The 16,668-nt window shown below is 36.6% G+C and overlaps 1 protein-coding gene across 1 annotated transcript in view; it reads left to right on the forward strand.

The window, feature by feature from the left end:
* LOC111144521 (ADAM metallopeptidase domain 9) overlaps positions 1–16,668 on the forward strand; it is a 149,237-nt gene that overhangs the window by 16,899 nt on the left and 115,670 nt on the right. The window contains exons 4-6 of the mRNA XM_022498840.1: positions 7,400–7,478; positions 14,753–14,829; positions 16,287–16,482. Coding sequence (XP_022354548.1) covers positions 7,400–7,478; positions 14,753–14,829; positions 16,287–16,482 — 352 coding nt within the window. The remainder of the gene's footprint in view (positions 1–7,399; positions 7,479–14,752; positions 14,830–16,286; positions 16,483–16,668) is intronic.

The following is a 16,668-nucleotide window of genomic DNA, read 5'->3' on the forward strand; positions in this document are numbered from 1 at the left end:
AGTGTGCGCGCGCTGTTTGTGTTGGGGAGAGGGAGGAGAGGAGGCACTGCACTTATAAACAGGGTTGAGTAAGCAAAAGGACTGAAGATGCCTCAGGCTACTCTCAGGCTCACTCCAGGAGGTTTTAATAAAGGTGAATGATAAGGTGCTTCAGGACAAAGAAAGTGCAGATAATCATCAAGGGGATTGAAAACTTTATGTACATCCCAGATGTGCTTTGTCTCTAGATTACAAACCTGTGAGATAAGTGTGTGGCGTCTTACTTTCAGGGGATTACCCAAGGGGTCTTTCATACTACCCTGGTCAGGTAGCCAAAAACAGGCCACTTAACTGATTAAAATGCCTGCAAACCATCAATCTCTCTATCTTTAAACAGTATAGGCAAGCTGAACCTGGCTGCCTCCGGGGGAGTTGGGAACTTTAAATGGCACACTGTAAATCACTAGCTAGCACAGTGCCTTCCTGATGTGTCCATAAGCCCTGGAGATAGGCATGGTGCTGCTCTGGTTCTGCTCTGGTTCTCCTCCACTGTGAAATCCTTTTGAAATGGTCCCAACACTTAGTGTAATGGTCCTGAATGAAGTCTGTCTCACTGTCTTTAAAGGTGTCATTGGATATTTTTTTTTCTTTGACAGTCATTGTGCCATGACTCAGATAGGATCAGATTCATCATTGGACCCCCGGATCTCTCACCCAGGGCCCTAAGTATGCACCTTTGAAGGCTTTGTCTGCATTCCTGGCTGACTGACTGGGGATCCATTGGTGAGTCTGACTCCTGAACTGTTGCACCAGACAAACGTCTTGACGCTGGTAAGGACAGATTTTGGTTTTTAAGATATTGATTATACTCTTTGAAGCTGGGTTAGAGTCCCAGGCTTTTTTTTTTTGCAAGGTACCTGCTGGGCTGGAAGGTCTTCCTTGTTCCTTGTTCTGAGTGGGGATCATTCCCTGACTCCCTGGGCTGGAAGCTTCTTACTCCTGGCTCTCTCCGAGTTCTCTTTTCTCTGTTGCATCCCGCTTCTCCCCGGGGAACTTCTCAGTCAACTGAAACCCCTTTTCTCAAACTCCTACTGATTTTCTGCTGGGCCTGCTTACTTTCTTATTGGCATGATTTTGGTGAGGGTAATTTGGAACTTTATTGTCCTCTTTGGGAAACTTGAGATCTCTCCAACCTCAATACTCCCTGTACCTCTCCCTTCCTGCTGCCTCTGCTCCTCCTTCCTCCTCTTACCACCTTCAGTCTTCCCTCTAGTTTCTTTGAATCCTTTGCGATGTACGTCTTCGAGCCCCTGCCATCTCCGTCTCTTTGTCCACCCTCGTTGACTTTTCCCTTCCCACTTCAGCCTTCAGCTCTCTATAGCCCCTGGAATTGTAGACGCCTTAACCTCCATTGGGCCCTCTCAATTGTTGCCCCTGACAGCAACTCTCTGAGACTCAGAAGAGGGAAAAAACCCCCACTATTTGGAAATAGAGTTGGACAGTTTATCCACTTATGGACTTTGGAAATGTCCAGACAGCACTTGGATATCTTTTCAGTCAGTCATCTAAAATTTAGTCTATTGCCTTCATAAGATTACATATCACAGTAAAAAAAAATCTTAAAAGTTTCCACAGTCATTGGTAACAAGTCACCTTAACTTGGTCCATTTGCCACAAACACAATTTGGGTGAAAATACAAAGGGGAGATAAACCAGTGAGACTGCATTACTGTTTTACTGACTCATGGCTAAAATTTTGGAACGGAAGGTGTAAGATCTGTATTTGTGTATGTCTGTATGTTTATATCTGTTTATATATATGTGTACTATAGATGTGTTGTAGTTTCCTACCTTTGGATGGAGTTATCAGATTAATTTATAAAATCCCTTAAAGGAGAGGTGCCTGGGTGGCTCAGTTGGTTAGGTGTTCGACTGATGATTTTGGTGATCAGGTCATGATATCGTGGGTGGTGAGGTGAAGCCCTGTGTGGAGCTCTGCACTCAGTAGGGAGTCTGCTTGAGGTTCTCTCCCTCTGCCCCACCCCCCACTTTTGATGTCTGCGCATGCTCTCTCTCTCAAATAAATAAATATATCTTTAAAAAAAAAAAATCAAATCCCTTAAAGGAGTTCTGTTCAGATTGGCTTTGGCTAATGAACACTTATATAAATTTTCTTAAAACTCAGAAATACAGAAACTAACCCAAGTCATTTTTTTTTTTTTTTGAAGTTTGCATGATTTGGAAAAATCTTTCATAAATAAAGCTAACTTTAAAATTATTGATAAAATTATTGATAAACTGACAACATCAGAGTTGTCAGCATTAAATATGTAATGGAGATACAAAGTTTTTTCCTACCTATGTTTACCAGCCAAACAAACTTGTTATTTCTGCTAGATGTTTAAGATTTTAAACTATAAATCTAACCTAAAAACAAAATGTATAATAAAAAGGAATTGCTTAGTGTGTGTCAAGCACAGCAGTTAAAAAAGACAAAGAAGAAAGAATCAGATGAATAGCTTTGTAGGTTCTTTAGCTTGTTTGCATCTGTGTTTTTTTTTTTTTTTTTGATACTTGACTTGTCAACAGGAAAAAATAAGATGATGGATGGCTAGCTTTGTTTAGTTAATGTCTTATGAAATTTTCATGAGTAATTCAAACATAATTGTTAAATTCAAGTAAACTAAATAGGTATAAATGGGATAAAAGTTTATAAATGAACTTCTCAGTGATCAATCTGTTTTATAATAGGTCCCCTTAAAAATAGTTTTAAAAAGCTTTTCCTAACTTTAGCTGTTCAAGCTGTACAAAGTTAAGTTAATCATGGATATTTTTTGGCTGTCTAGATCTCATTTCCAAATTAGAGAAAATATTGAAACATTAATTGATGAACATTAATTTTATTCACTTTTGGCATCTCATTTTTAATATGGTATAGAAAAGCTAACTATACTTGAATCTGTGAATAAACGTGATAAAGTTGTGCTATGAATAAGACACATGTCTCTAGGAATTATGAAATGATAATACTCTTAAACCTGCTACAGTATGATAGTATGTGAGTTTGCAGTTGTCCACTTCCTACTTTTCACTGAAAATTTGAGTTTCTGATGGTTAAAAATGTAGTCAGTATATGCAAATGAAACTACCAGGAATAATAAGGGTAAAGAAAAATAACTTCATAAAAAGGGAAGTAATATGTATTTTTGATAAGGGAAGGTATGAAGGACAAGTTTTTGTTAAGGGGAAAAGAGCAATTTTTGTAAAGTAGGACTGGTTGTTCCAGAATGCTAAAGAAGAAAAGAGTAGGATGAAAACCGAATGTTTATAAGAAAAATTTCTTACAAGATTTGAGGAAAAGAAACCTTGGAAAAGGAATCTGTAGCTGCCCAAGATTGGATGGATTTATTTGTAGGGTTTTTATATATTTATTTATCTTAATTTTTAAAAAATTTGCATTAGTATTAATAGCACACTGATGTGAAACCATTACTTGGTTTTCTCTCTGTTAAAACAACGAAGTTTTTTTAGATTATTTGTTTGTTCTTAATTAGAAATTGTAAAAAAATGTTGTTTTTCTTTACCTTTTAAGTAATATGCCTGGGAAAACAAGATTTTGTGTTTTAAAACAATTTCTTGTGTTTCATATTATGTCAATCAGTTCTTTGATTGAAAACCAGGTGTTCTTGATAGTAAGAGGCTAAGAATTTTTGTAACTAGGTAGTTTTCTGTATTTGCCTTTGAGATCTTTGAATTGTGACTTCGGTTAAATGGATAACTAAGGATTGTTTCCCAGTGACCTGTGATCCTCTTTAGTCAGATGGTCGGACCTTCAGACCTTTGTGACAGCTTCTCCAAGCTCTAAGAAGAGTTGTTTTGTCAACCGTAAGAAGAGTCTTTTTGACCTCAGATTAACTTTGAGATGTCCTAGATGATCCCTGGAAAATCTCATTGTTTTTGTCTCTCTCCTTATAAAAAGAGACACTGTTTGAAACTATAAGAGACTCTTAATCTCACAAAACAAACTGAGGGTTGCCAGGGGGAGGGGTGTAGGGAGAAGGTGGCTGGGTTATGGACTTTGGGGAGGGTATGTGCTATGGTGAGTGCTTTGAAGTCACAGACTTGTACCCCCGGGGCTAATAATACATTACATGTTAATAAAAAATAAAAAAATTAAAAAAAAGGGACATGTTCAATTAGGCTTATTTAATATATTAAATTACTTGGGAAGCATTGTCAAATAAGTGATGATTGTACATACAATACAGGTATGTGTTGTATTGGCTTATAGAAATTGTATGATGTTCACAGAAATTTGCCAATACCTTTATTGTTGAGTTATCTTAAATTGGGTGGCACAGAAGTAACAAAATGTCCTTGTCAATAGCATTGTGGTGAACTCTCTCAGGTCTTTAACCTGAACAATTTTGTCACTCACAGAAAGTAACAATATTACTGTGATTCTTCTCTAGAAGTGTTTATAACTGTGTAAGAATTTCCAGAGTTTGTATGCAAGCAATGAATCTTGGAACACTACATCAAAAACTAATGACGTACTGTATGGTGACTGATATAATATAAAAAAAAAAAGAATTTCCTGAATTAATGAAGAAACAGATGGATTCATAAAAACTACTAACCCAGGATTAAGTACAGCAAGACTTAATTACATGGGCCTGAATGAACTGATGAAGATGATTATAATTTTTTTTTGTAACTTTTTGTTTGAAACATTGCTGGTTCTTTAATTTTTTTTTCTTTCCAAATTTAAGGAAGACCTTTTCTCTTTTCTTAAGCTAAGTGTAACTTACAGCAATTTGTAATTTATACCCTTGTAAACAGAGCTGAAGCACTGATCTTTCCTTCCTACCTGAACTCTCTAGAAATTGAAAGCTCTTAGCGAATATTCTTATTTTCATGGCAGTATAGTTATTTATATAAGTTATGGAGAATCTGTTCTCCTTGTACCAGAATACAATTGGAAACCTTAGTTATATCACCAAGGTTTTTGTCTGGAATGTCATATTTGAGAATGATATGCTTTAGATCAGATATGACTAGACAGCTTTAAGGAACTAAGGCTGACTTTAGGGAGCCAATGTTAATAAACCACACCCCTTGGAAAAACCAGCCTCTATCTGGCTTACAGGGTTTCCTGCCTTAAATGTGAGTAAGGAAGGTCATTTCTGGCAGGTCCAGGAACCTCAAGGTATTTTGAAAACCCTGAGAAGAGAGGAATTCTCCTGTATCTATAAGTACCACCGGCAAAAAAAAAAAAAAAAAAATCTGGTGGTGAGTTCTTCATGTGGCTTCCCAGCCCTTAGAGGCTTTTAAAAGTCCAATCTAAGATTCCTTTTGAAGTGTCCCAGTAAATCAAACTCAAACAAGGGCCTATGCAGTCAGTCAGTATTTTTACTAGGCTTATGTAAATAATCAGACTAAGTTTAATTAGACTAGATTTACTTTGCAAACAGATTAGTCTTACTTTGATTATCTTTGACAGAAATGAGGGTGACTTTAGAGAGAAATTGTTTTTCGTTGCAGTAGAAAGCTGGAATATACCCTTGCTGGCTCATCTTGCCTTTTTTTTAAATAAAGATTTATTTATTTATTTATGTTAGAGAGAGGTAGAGTGAGCATGTGTGAGCAGGGGAGGGGCAGAGGGAAAGAGAGAATCTCAAGCCGACTCTGCCCTGAGTGTGGAGCCGGGCGTGGGGCTTGATCTCCCAACCCTGAGATCACAACCTGAGCTGAAACCAAGAGTCAGAGGCCCAACCGACTGAGCCACCCAGGTGCCCCTCTTTTTGCCAGTTTTTACCAAATTCTGAAATCTTCTGGTTTCCTCCAATAGCTGGCTACAACTCTCCAAATTAACATTTCCAATTTTTCTCCCTTCTGATTTGGAATCATTGAGATTAAGACTGCCCTTTTCATGAAGCTCTGCAAGTCGTAGCTGGACAAATTCCTGTAACCTCCCCCCTCTCCCCCACAATTTTTTTTTTGCCACAGCAGACATGTATGGGCAACCTTCCTGTCTTCTGCTGTATGGCCCATTCAGAAAGTTCAGCAGAATGCCTGATGCCATCACCAGAGACATTCAGACTGCCATCCAGGAACTTGTCAGATGGCCAATGCCATCCTCTACCATGCTTCAAGAACTTCAAATCCAAAAACTCTGACCGCTGCCCATTGGACTTAGAAACTGGGTTTCTAACTATTAGTCTTTGTTTTTCTTTTATTTTCATAGCAACTGTCCTCATTAAATGTCTGACTGCTAGCAGCATCCAGCAAATGTCCTTTACTACCAACTTCCAGTAGATGATTCAGCTGATCCTTAATGAACAAAAGGCATCCAGCCAGAAAAAGGGATTTTTATTGTTGAGAGGAAAGAAGGTTGTCTCTTCTTGAACAAGAGGGAGACTGACAAACAGCCTTTGCCTGACCAAACTTCAGTCAGGCTGTTGAACCTTCTTCTAGGTGTATTGGTGCACTTCCCTGTAAAGTCTGGTTTTATTAAGAACTCTTCCCCGCCTACCCCATTTCTGATCCCCCTGTAGTCACATTCCTCATCCTTTATGACCCTCCAGGTGGTTTGCGTTCACTCTGGCCTGTCTTCAGTGAGATTCTGTTAGGTTCATTTAGCTACACCGCCTCTCAATGCTGATATTTCCAGTTAGTAATTTTCTGTCCACTGATCCCCGATACCCTGACTCTTGGCTATAAATTCCCAGTTGCCCATGCCCAACTTCTCTGGAGTTGATCCTTGGTACTCCCTCCCTGTAAAATACCATTGCAGTGGTTCCTCTACCTGTCACAGTGGAGCCGAATGAAGTCTGCCTTACCATCTTTAACAGGTGTCACCAAATAGTTTTTTCTTTAATGAAGATGACTCTGTCTTTACATGTATGGTTTACAGTACTGAGTTCCTTTAACATGCAAGGGGGCTTCAGGAATCCATAGTAATTGTTTCCTCCAACTGACACAGATTTTGCCTCTATACTTACCAGGCTAAAGTAGTGAGTGCTTCTTGTTTATACAGGACTTTTAGGAAAGAGTAAAAACACTTACTGTTTCTTCTGGAAATATGAGGTGCTGTATAACCTTATTTGTACCTTTCTTATGTGATGTATCAGAAAAATTAAAAGACATTACCTGTGTTTTTTACAACCAGAGTTTTATGACCAGTAGAACAAATTGTACAGCCCTGCATTCTTTATGAGGAAGCAATGCACACGATTTTAGATTTAAGTCTATTTATGAGCTTTTTGTTTTATAGTAGCTCCCTCTTTAAAATAATAATTTGTCAGGTAAAAGTTTTTATTCCTACTTATCTCTTCTAGGAGTGCTGCCTTTTGAGTTGTGTTCTTAGTTGTATATAGATTAAAATTATTTTAAATGATGTGTCTTATTCCTCTTCCAGTGATCTTTTGCCCCAAGATTTTGTAGTTTATACCTACAATAAGGAAGGGGCTCTGATCTCTGACCATCCTGATGTACAGGTAATATATTTTCCTCTTGATCTTATAGCAAATTTAAAATAATTATAATTTTAAAATGAGTTCTGTTCACATATGCAAGACTGTATATTGCAGTCACCAAGGGCCATTCTTGACATTATAATACATGGACTTGTCCCGGGAAGGGGGTGGGTGGGGGGATGCCTTTACACGGACTAGACTGTAGTTTACAGTTCTACAGGTAATTGGTAGTCAGGTGTTTTTTTTTTTTTTAAGTTCGGGAAAAGAATCTCCTATTTAATGGTAATCCTTATTGCTTATGAAGGGGGAATGTTTGCTATATTGTAACGTATATTTAAAAATTTTTATTTGCTGAAAGTTAGTATTTCTGAAAGTACATCTTACTTCCTTATTAAACCATTTAACTTGCCATTAGTTCTTAGTAGAGAACAAACATTTGTATGTCCTAAGATTTTACTAAAAACCGTTCTTTTCTCAAGAAATGTGGCCCACATTGCATCAGAGAACAGAGTATTCCTGAGGACAGAACTGGCCGGGAATACTTGAGATGATTGGCAGCTGCTGAATTCGGATTTATGTGTTATTAAATTAGAGCATAGACATTTCTAGTGTCATTTGGGAAGAGGGTTCTGTAGTCCTTTTTGGCAGTTAGGTATTCTGTGTTTTTTTCTTCTGGATTAGTGCCCAGGAGAAGTCTTTGTTTTGATTAAATGTGTTATTTTTTTCCTGAGCTTTGTAATGTTTGGCTAGGTTGAATTATTCATGTTAGTTCTGCACCTTTGCAGCACTCTTCCAATAAATAGAAGGCAAACCTTTATTTTAGATTAATTACTAGTGCTTAAAGAAATAAGGATACGCTGACAGACTTAACTCTTTTCTGGTTCATTTTCTGATTCTTTTTAGTGTCTTGTTTGTCCATTGTTTAACAGCAAACTAGTAGAGCAGCTTCAACTTATATGATAGCATAAACCAGATCACAAATAACCAACCCATGCATTTGTTCATCTACCCATTCAATTATTTATCCGGAGATTACTGTGCCGTGAAGCCAAAGGCCACATAATTTAAGCCACTTGACAAAAGCGGTAATTGTAAAGATTTTTTTTTTTTTTTTGCCCCTTGGGAGAAGTTTCTTGGTGGAGGTTTTGGAGATATACTTTGTTTGGACTTAATCATGGGTCTGCCATTTATTTGCTGGTCATGTTACTTTAACTTGTCTGTACCTTACTATCTGCACCTTAAAGTGGGAATAATAATTACAACTTCAAGGAGTTACTTGAAGGCTTAAGTGAGTTAATACCGTTTTTTTTTTTTTTTTTTTTAAGATTTTATTTATTTATTTGGCAGAGATCACAAGTAGGCAGAGAGGCAGGCAGAGAGAGAGAGAGGGTAGCAGGCTCCCCGCTGAGCAGAGAGCCTGACACAGGGCTTGATCCCAGGACCCCGAGACCACGACCCGAGCCAAAGGCAGAGGATCAACCCACTGAGCCACCCAGGCGCCTCGAGTTAATACCTTTTTTAAAAATTGAAACGTAGGGACGCCTGGGTGGCTCAGTTGGTTAAGCAGCTGCCTTCGGCTCAGGTCATGATCCCAGCATCCTGGGATCGAGTCCCACATCGGGCTCCTTGCTCAGCGGGAGCCTGCTTCTCCATCAGCCTCTGCCTGCCACTCTGTCTGCCTGTGCTCACTCTGACAAATAAATAAAATCTTTAAAAAAAAAAAAATAAATAAAAAAATAAAAATTGAAACGTAGTTGACATACAGTATTATATTTGTTTTAGGTGTACAACATAGTGATTCAATGGTTATATACATTGTGATGGGACAAATCTAGCTCCCATCTGTCACCATATGTAACATGCAATGTTACATATGTAACATTGCATGTTACATGTGTAACATTGCATGTTACATATGTAACATTGTTATATGTTATTAATTCTGTTCCTTATGCTGTACTTTGTATCTTCATTAAATGAGTTAATACTTGTAAGATACTTGGAACAAATAGCCTGACTATTTTTAACTCAATAAATATTATTATTTGTTGTTATTAAAAAAATACATACTTAAAACTGTTAAAAATAGGTTTCAGTCATAGAAATTTATGCACCTTTTATCTTCCAAGTAGTATTATGGGATTATGGGTGATTGAAAAATATAAACTAAGACAGATGAAGTCTTTTACTTACTTCTTGGTTATTAAATATTGTTCAGATAGATAAAAGCATGTCTATAGACTTGAGATACCAATTAAAACTTTGGTACTGGGACTTTCTGACATATGGCTATATTGCCAGATATCATAGTGACATTACTTTTGTTTATAAAATACAGTTAAATTACACTGAAAATTTAAATGCTTTCCCTTATGATCTATTATTTAAGATGAAAGTAATTCATAAAGCCATTAGGTGTCTTTTATCATCAGTGTCTTTCACAAAGGCCATTTTTCACAAAAAACCTAAGCTCTAATAATCACATTATACAAGTTGTTGTGTAAAATAAAACTCCAAATTACTATGTGTTAGAACTTTGGGGTACCTTGCAAATGCATCAACCAGTGTCTCAACTAATTTTCCTAATTAATTTATACTCTTTGTTTGATCTGAAAAATATATTGACTGGCCAGGCTTGCTGGGCTGTGGCTGGGCATTTTTCTCTCAGAGTTCTGTATGTTTCTCTCTCTAGTTGAGTTTTTTGCTTATAGTTTGCATGTTTCCAAAATTGTGACATTTGCACCTGTTATCACACAGTTTAATTAGATGTTTTATAAACTTATGAAATATGATTCATTGTTTTTATTTATTTATTTTTAGTTTAATTAATTAGTTAATTTTTAAGATTATATATATTTATTTGACAGACAGAGATCACAAGTAGGCAGAGAGGCAGGCAGAGAGAGGGGAGGGGAAGCAGTCTCTCTGCTGAGCAGAGAGCCCGATGCGTGCTCAATCCCAGGACTCTGGGATCATGACCTGAGCCGAAGGCAGAGGCTTTAACCCACTGAGCCACCCAGGTGCCCCTGATTCCTTGATTTTTAAAAGTGCATTGAAGGCTTTGGAAAGATTAAATAAACCCAAGTCATTTAAAAAATACCATCGGGTTGATAGATTGAGTGACGAAGTGCTGGATTTCAGTCATGTCAAATAAGAGAGCTTCTACTATCACTGAAACTAGAAACATTTAATATTGGAGTGCCATGAGTTAGAAGTATTATTATATCATCAGTGCTACCTCATTGGTAATAGTATACGGTCTTTATTTTCCTCTAGTGAGAATAAGGCAATATCAAAACTAGACTTTAAGACAAAGGACTGGGAAAGAAAAACATGAGTGGTTGTGAACTGCCCCACACTAGAAAAAGTTGTAAAATATTGAAATTGAGCCTGTATTTTTAGCATAGAATTGTTTGTTTATTTTCTTATTTAAATTTTCACCACTTTAGACTTAGAGGAAATGTTGCATGAATAATATAAAACATTCATGCATCTCCTTCACCTACATTTTACTTCATTTGCTTTATTCTACTTTTTTTTTTTTTTTCTGAACCTTTTAGAGTACATTGCAGACATGGTATCCCTTTGTCAAAAAAACAAGGAATTCTTTTATGTAACCAAGTATAATTTTCAAAATTAGGAAGTTAACATTGAAGCAATACTATTATCTAATTTACAGATCTTATTGATACATATTTTGTGGGTCCACCATCCCAGTAATGTACTTTATGCATAGCAAGAGAAAATCCAAGTTCATGTGTTGCGTTCAGTGGTCATGTCTCTGTAGTCGCCTTTAATTTGGAAATCCTTTCTCTTTCCTTGTATTTCATGTGGCACTGGCATTTTTGAGAAGCATGGGCAAACTTTTGTAGAATGTCCTGCAATTTGAGATTGATGTTTGCTCATGATCAGATTCAGGTTATGCACTTTTGGCAGGAATATCACCAGAGTGATTCCGAGTGGTCCTCAGTGTATCCTGTCAAGAAGTATGTACTGTGGTTAGTGTTGTTGCTGATCATGTTAACTTTGATCATTTAGTTAAGGAATTTTCTGCCAGGTTTCTCCTTCTGTACAGTTAATTTTTTTTCCTTCTTGATGAATATTATGGTTAGACATTTTGAGGCTAATATAAACATCCTGTTACTTCTTAAATTTTTACCCACTACTGGTAGTATTTAGTATTTGACTGAATTAATGGTTATTATGATGGTGGTTAAAATGGTGATTTCCTAATTTCATTAGTGATTCTCTGTGTGTTAGTGCTTTCTGCAAGGAAAAGTTTTCCTTTCTTAATTATTTGTGTCAGTGTAGACTCATGGATTCTTACTTTTTTATGAGTGAGATTGAAAATCTTCATATATGTGAGGTATTTTTATGTTCTTTTGTGAATTGCCTATTCATGTGTTTTGCCCTGTTTTCCACTTTTTTTTTTGTTGCTCTTCCTCTAAGAAATGTTTTTTTAAATTGAGGTATAATCGATATATGTTATACTGCATTAGTTTCAGGTATACATCATAATGATTTGATATTTGTATATGTTGTGAAATGATTGCCACTGTAAATCTTATTATCTGTTATACATAGTTAAAGTGTTTTTTTTTTTGTGCGTGTGTGATAAGAACTTTTTTATTTTTATTTAAAAAAAAAAGATTTTATTTATCAGAGAGAGAGAGCGAGTGCGCACAAGCTGGCACAGTGGCAGGCAGAGGCAGAGAGAGAGAAGCAGGCTCCCCACTGAGCAGGGAAGCCCAATGTGGGGCTCGATCCCAGGACCCTGGGATCATGACCTGAGCTGAAGGCAGTGGCTTAACCAACTGAGTCACCCAGATGTCCCTGATAAGAACTTTTAAGATTAATTTTTTAGCAACTTTCATATATGCAGTAGAGCATTATTAACTATAGTTGCTATGCTGTCTTTAATCTAATTTTGTGTTAATTTTTATGTATGGTGTAAGAAAGTGGTCTAGTTTCATTCTTTTCTGTTCAATTTTTTCAATACAGTTTATTGAAGAAACTGGTAGATTCTTGGCTCCTTTGTCAGAAATTAATTGACCATATAGGTGTGGTTTTACTTCTGGGCTTTCTGTTATGTTCCATTGATCTGTGTGTCTGTTTTCATGCCAACACCATACTGTTTTTTTTTTTTTTTTTAAAGATTTTATTTATTTGAGAGAGAGAGAGAGAGAGAGCATGAAAGGGGCGAGGGGCAGAGGGAGAAGCCAGCTCCCTGATGAGCAGAAGGCCTGATGTGGGACTTGATCCTGGGACTCCAGGATCATGACCGGAGCCGAAGGCAGTTGCTTAACCAACTGAGCCACCCAGGTGCACAACACCATACTGTTTTGATTGCCATAGCTTTGTAATGTAGTTTGAAATCAGGGAGCATTATGCCTCTAGCTTTCTTTTTTTTCTTTCTCAAGAAGAGAAAGAAGTATCTTTATTCCATGTGATGTTTTTTGTGGTTCCAGACAAATTTTAGGTTTTTGTTCCATTTCTGTAAAAAATGCCCTTGGAATTTTGATAGGAATTGCATTGAATCTGTAAATTGCTTTGGTTAGTCTAGACATTTTAACATTTGTTCTTCTAATCTATGATCATGGATTATCTTTCTGCTTATTTGTATCTTCTTCAATTTCTTTCATTGATGTCTTACCAATTTCTGTGTATAGATCTTTCTGCCTTGGTTAAATTTATATCTAGGTATTTTACTCTTTTTGATGCAATTATAAATGGGATTGTTTTCTTAATTTTTCCTTTTGCTACTTCATTATCAGTGTATATAACATAACAGATTTCTATATATTGATTTTGTTTCCTGCAACTTTACTGAATTCATCTATTAGTTCTAACAGTTTTTTGGTGGAGTCTTTAGGGTTTTCTATATATAATATTATGTCATCTGCAAATAGTGACAGTTTTACTTCTTCCTCTCCTCTTTTGAGTTTTTAATCTTTCCCCTTGGATATTCAAGAGTTCTTTATAGTTAGGAATATTAGTCTTGTATCTGTGATATAACTTACGGATATTTTTTTCCCAATCTGTGTATTGTGTTTAATTTAGTTTTTTTTTTAATTTTTATTTATTTTTTAAAATTTCTTTTCAGTGTTCCAGAATTCATTGTTTATGCACCACACCCAGTGCTCCATGCAATATGTGCCCTCCATAATACCCACCACTAGGCTCTCCCAACCTCCCTGATTTTGTTTTTTGATGTTTTTTTTTTCACATAGAAGTTTGAAAAATTTCTTATGTAGTAAAAATTATCATTTTTTCCCTTCTAGTGCATATATATTTTGAGTGATAGTTAGCCTTTCTCTACACCCAGGTTAAAGAGAAGGTCACCCATATTTTCTTTTAGTTCTTGTGTAGTTTTTATTTTTTATGTTTAGATTCTTGATTTATTTAGATTTTATTCTTATGTGTGGTGAGTGAGGTATGGATCTAATTTTAACTTTTTCCAAATGTCTAACCAGTGGTCTGAGCACCATTTATTATAAAAATCCTTGCCCAAGTTCCATATGTACTTTGGGCTGTTTCAGGTCCCCCAGATTTTGTTCCACTGGTGGTTCTCTAATTCACTACTGGTACCATATTATTTTAATTTTTAAGGCCTTGTGATATGTCTTAATGTGTGGTAGGGCTAGTCTCCCCAACAACCCCCTTCCCCGTGACCTTGGCTTTGTTTTAGTGGTTTGAGACTGTTTTAAGAGGAGAAAATCTCATTGTGTAGTAAAAGAAATCTGGTATTAGTGATAATATGCTTGTACTTACAATGGTCAATTTGTTGTTCAAAATTAAGGATAAAGCCTCTTTTTATTTTTTAAGATGGCTAAATGTAAAGCTAATAATAATATGATTAATATAAATATAAGAAGAAAAGAAAATCATGTGATCAATATTACTTTCTTGCCACCTACTCACTTTTCTTCCTCCTTGGCATCATTAGCTTGTCACAAGGTCCCCTTCTGTGTTAGGTATCAATTGGCTGCTGTTGCTTCCTGGATTGACTGTGATCTAAGATATTAAACATGACATAATGCTGTCTTGTTCTGCTGCTAAGCTTAAAGGCTATTGGAGTAGAGCTGTTTGTACTTAGTATCCTCTGGAATTCTGCCTAAACATTTGTATGCTTATAGGGGGGTAGTAGTCCAAAGAATGCCATGATATAAGATGTCAGTGATATAAACAGAATTGTTAGTTTATTGACCGTAAATAATTTTGTTAGCTCTGTAATTTCTATGATGAATTATAGCCATGTAACAGTATTTGAAGATAATACAGTTTTTATCATTTAGAATCATTGTCATTATCGGGGCTATGTGGAGGGAGTTTACAATTCATCCATTGCTCTTAGCGACTGTTTCGGACTCAGGTAAGGAATTTTCTGTGTCATTTTTTTTTTCTTTTATTTCCTCACCTTTTACCTGTCTCTGTTTCTAAATCAAGTCATTTGGAGGGACTTAACAAAATTAGATTTTACTTTGGTATTGTGGAAGGTCTTTAGAGATATGTATCAGGTATTATTCTTGATGTGTTTATTTAAGAAAACACTACAGTTGGGGCGCCTGGGTGGCTCAGTGGGTTAAAGCCTCTGCCTTCAGCTCAGGTCCTGATCCCAGGGTCCTGGAATCGAGCCCCGCATCGGGCTCTCTGCTCAGCGGGGAGCCTGCTTCCTCCTCTCTCTCTGCCTGCCTCTCTGCCTAGTTGTGGTCTCTGTCTGTCAAATAAATAAATAAAATCTTAAAAAAAAAAGAAAACACTACAGTTGATAAGTTTCAGTATCTAAAGAGAAAATTTCATTGATTTGAGACTGCTAAGTAATTTTGCTATTTAGAAAAAACATACTTTTAGTTTCTGTAGCACTATATGAAATTTTCACCTATATTCTTTCATTTAAGTATCATAATATCTGTGAAAAGGGGCTCACTATCTCTGTATGTAGGTGATGATGAGCAAACTGAGGTTCAGATAAATTGTACTACATATCAAGTAAAATGATAATAATATTAAAATTACATTTATTGAAGGCCTGGCAGTATGATGCTATTCTGGTTCATTGGTTATGTGACTGATTGAACTAATAAATATTTTAATTCTCAAACCAGCCATATAAGATGGCTATAATTATCTCCATTTAAGTAATAACACAGAGCAGTGACTGTGCATTAGGCCATGTTCTAAGTATTTCACTCTTACTTAATAATTTAGTTTTCAGAACAACCCCATGTAGAATAAAGTAAGGTAGAGGTTAAGTCATTGCTGAGAGCCCCACAGCTAGGGAGAAACATTTGGGATTCAAACACTGGTTCTCTGGCTCCAGACTCCATACTTTTAGCCACGGTTCTGAGTTGCTTTCTGTTATACATACAACAGTCACTTGGAGAGGTTAACTGACTTTTTTTAGGGAGCGATGTTAGTAGGTAGAGGTCTTGAGTTTATTTATTTATTTATTTTTAAAAGATTTTATTTATTTATTCGACAGACAGAGATCACAAGTAGGCAGAGAGGCAGGCAGAGAGAGAGAGAGAGGAGGAAGCAGGCTCCCTGCAGAACAGAGAGCCCGATGTGGGGCTCCATCCCAGGACCCTGGGATCATGACCTGAGCCGAAGGCAGAGGCCTTAACCCACTGAGCCACCCAGGCACCCCGGGGTCTTGAGTTTTAAATTTACATCTGCGTGACTCTAAAACTATGCTATTTTTCTCTCCACCCTGCTACCCTTTCCTATACATGTTAAGAACTAGGATTTGAATTTCGGTTTTCTGATTCCTTTTCCTGTGTATTATTTTCTTCATTCTTAAAAATTGTGTATGTGTAACGCGACACTTAGAGGATTGCTGCATATAGAGAATGTGAGTTACGGGATTGAACCCTTGCAAAACAGCTCTCGTTTTGAGCACATCTTTTATCGAATGGATGATGTCCACAAAGAGCCTCTGAAATGTGGGGTTTCCAACAAGGATATAGAGACAGAAACCACAAACTATGAAGAAGAAGAGCCTCCTAGCATCACTCAGCTACTTCGAGTAAGGAAATATATTTCTTAACAGCTCAGACTAATGTGTTAAAAAATCATGTCTTTATGCATTAAACCAATACTTATCTTTGTTATGTTTTTGCTGTCTATGGACCAGACATTTTGACAGGTACTAGGGGATAAAAAGATGCAGTTCCTGCTACCAAGTCGAATGTAGTCAAGCTTCTGTGTGTTT

Source organism: Enhydra lutris, unplaced genomic scaffold, assembly GCF_002288905.1.
Source record: "Enhydra lutris kenyoni isolate GAN:26980312 unplaced genomic scaffold, ASM228890v2 scaffoldscaffold11, whole genome shotgun sequence".
Taxonomy (NCBI): Eukaryota; Metazoa; Chordata; class Mammalia; order Carnivora; family Mustelidae; genus Enhydra; species Enhydra lutris.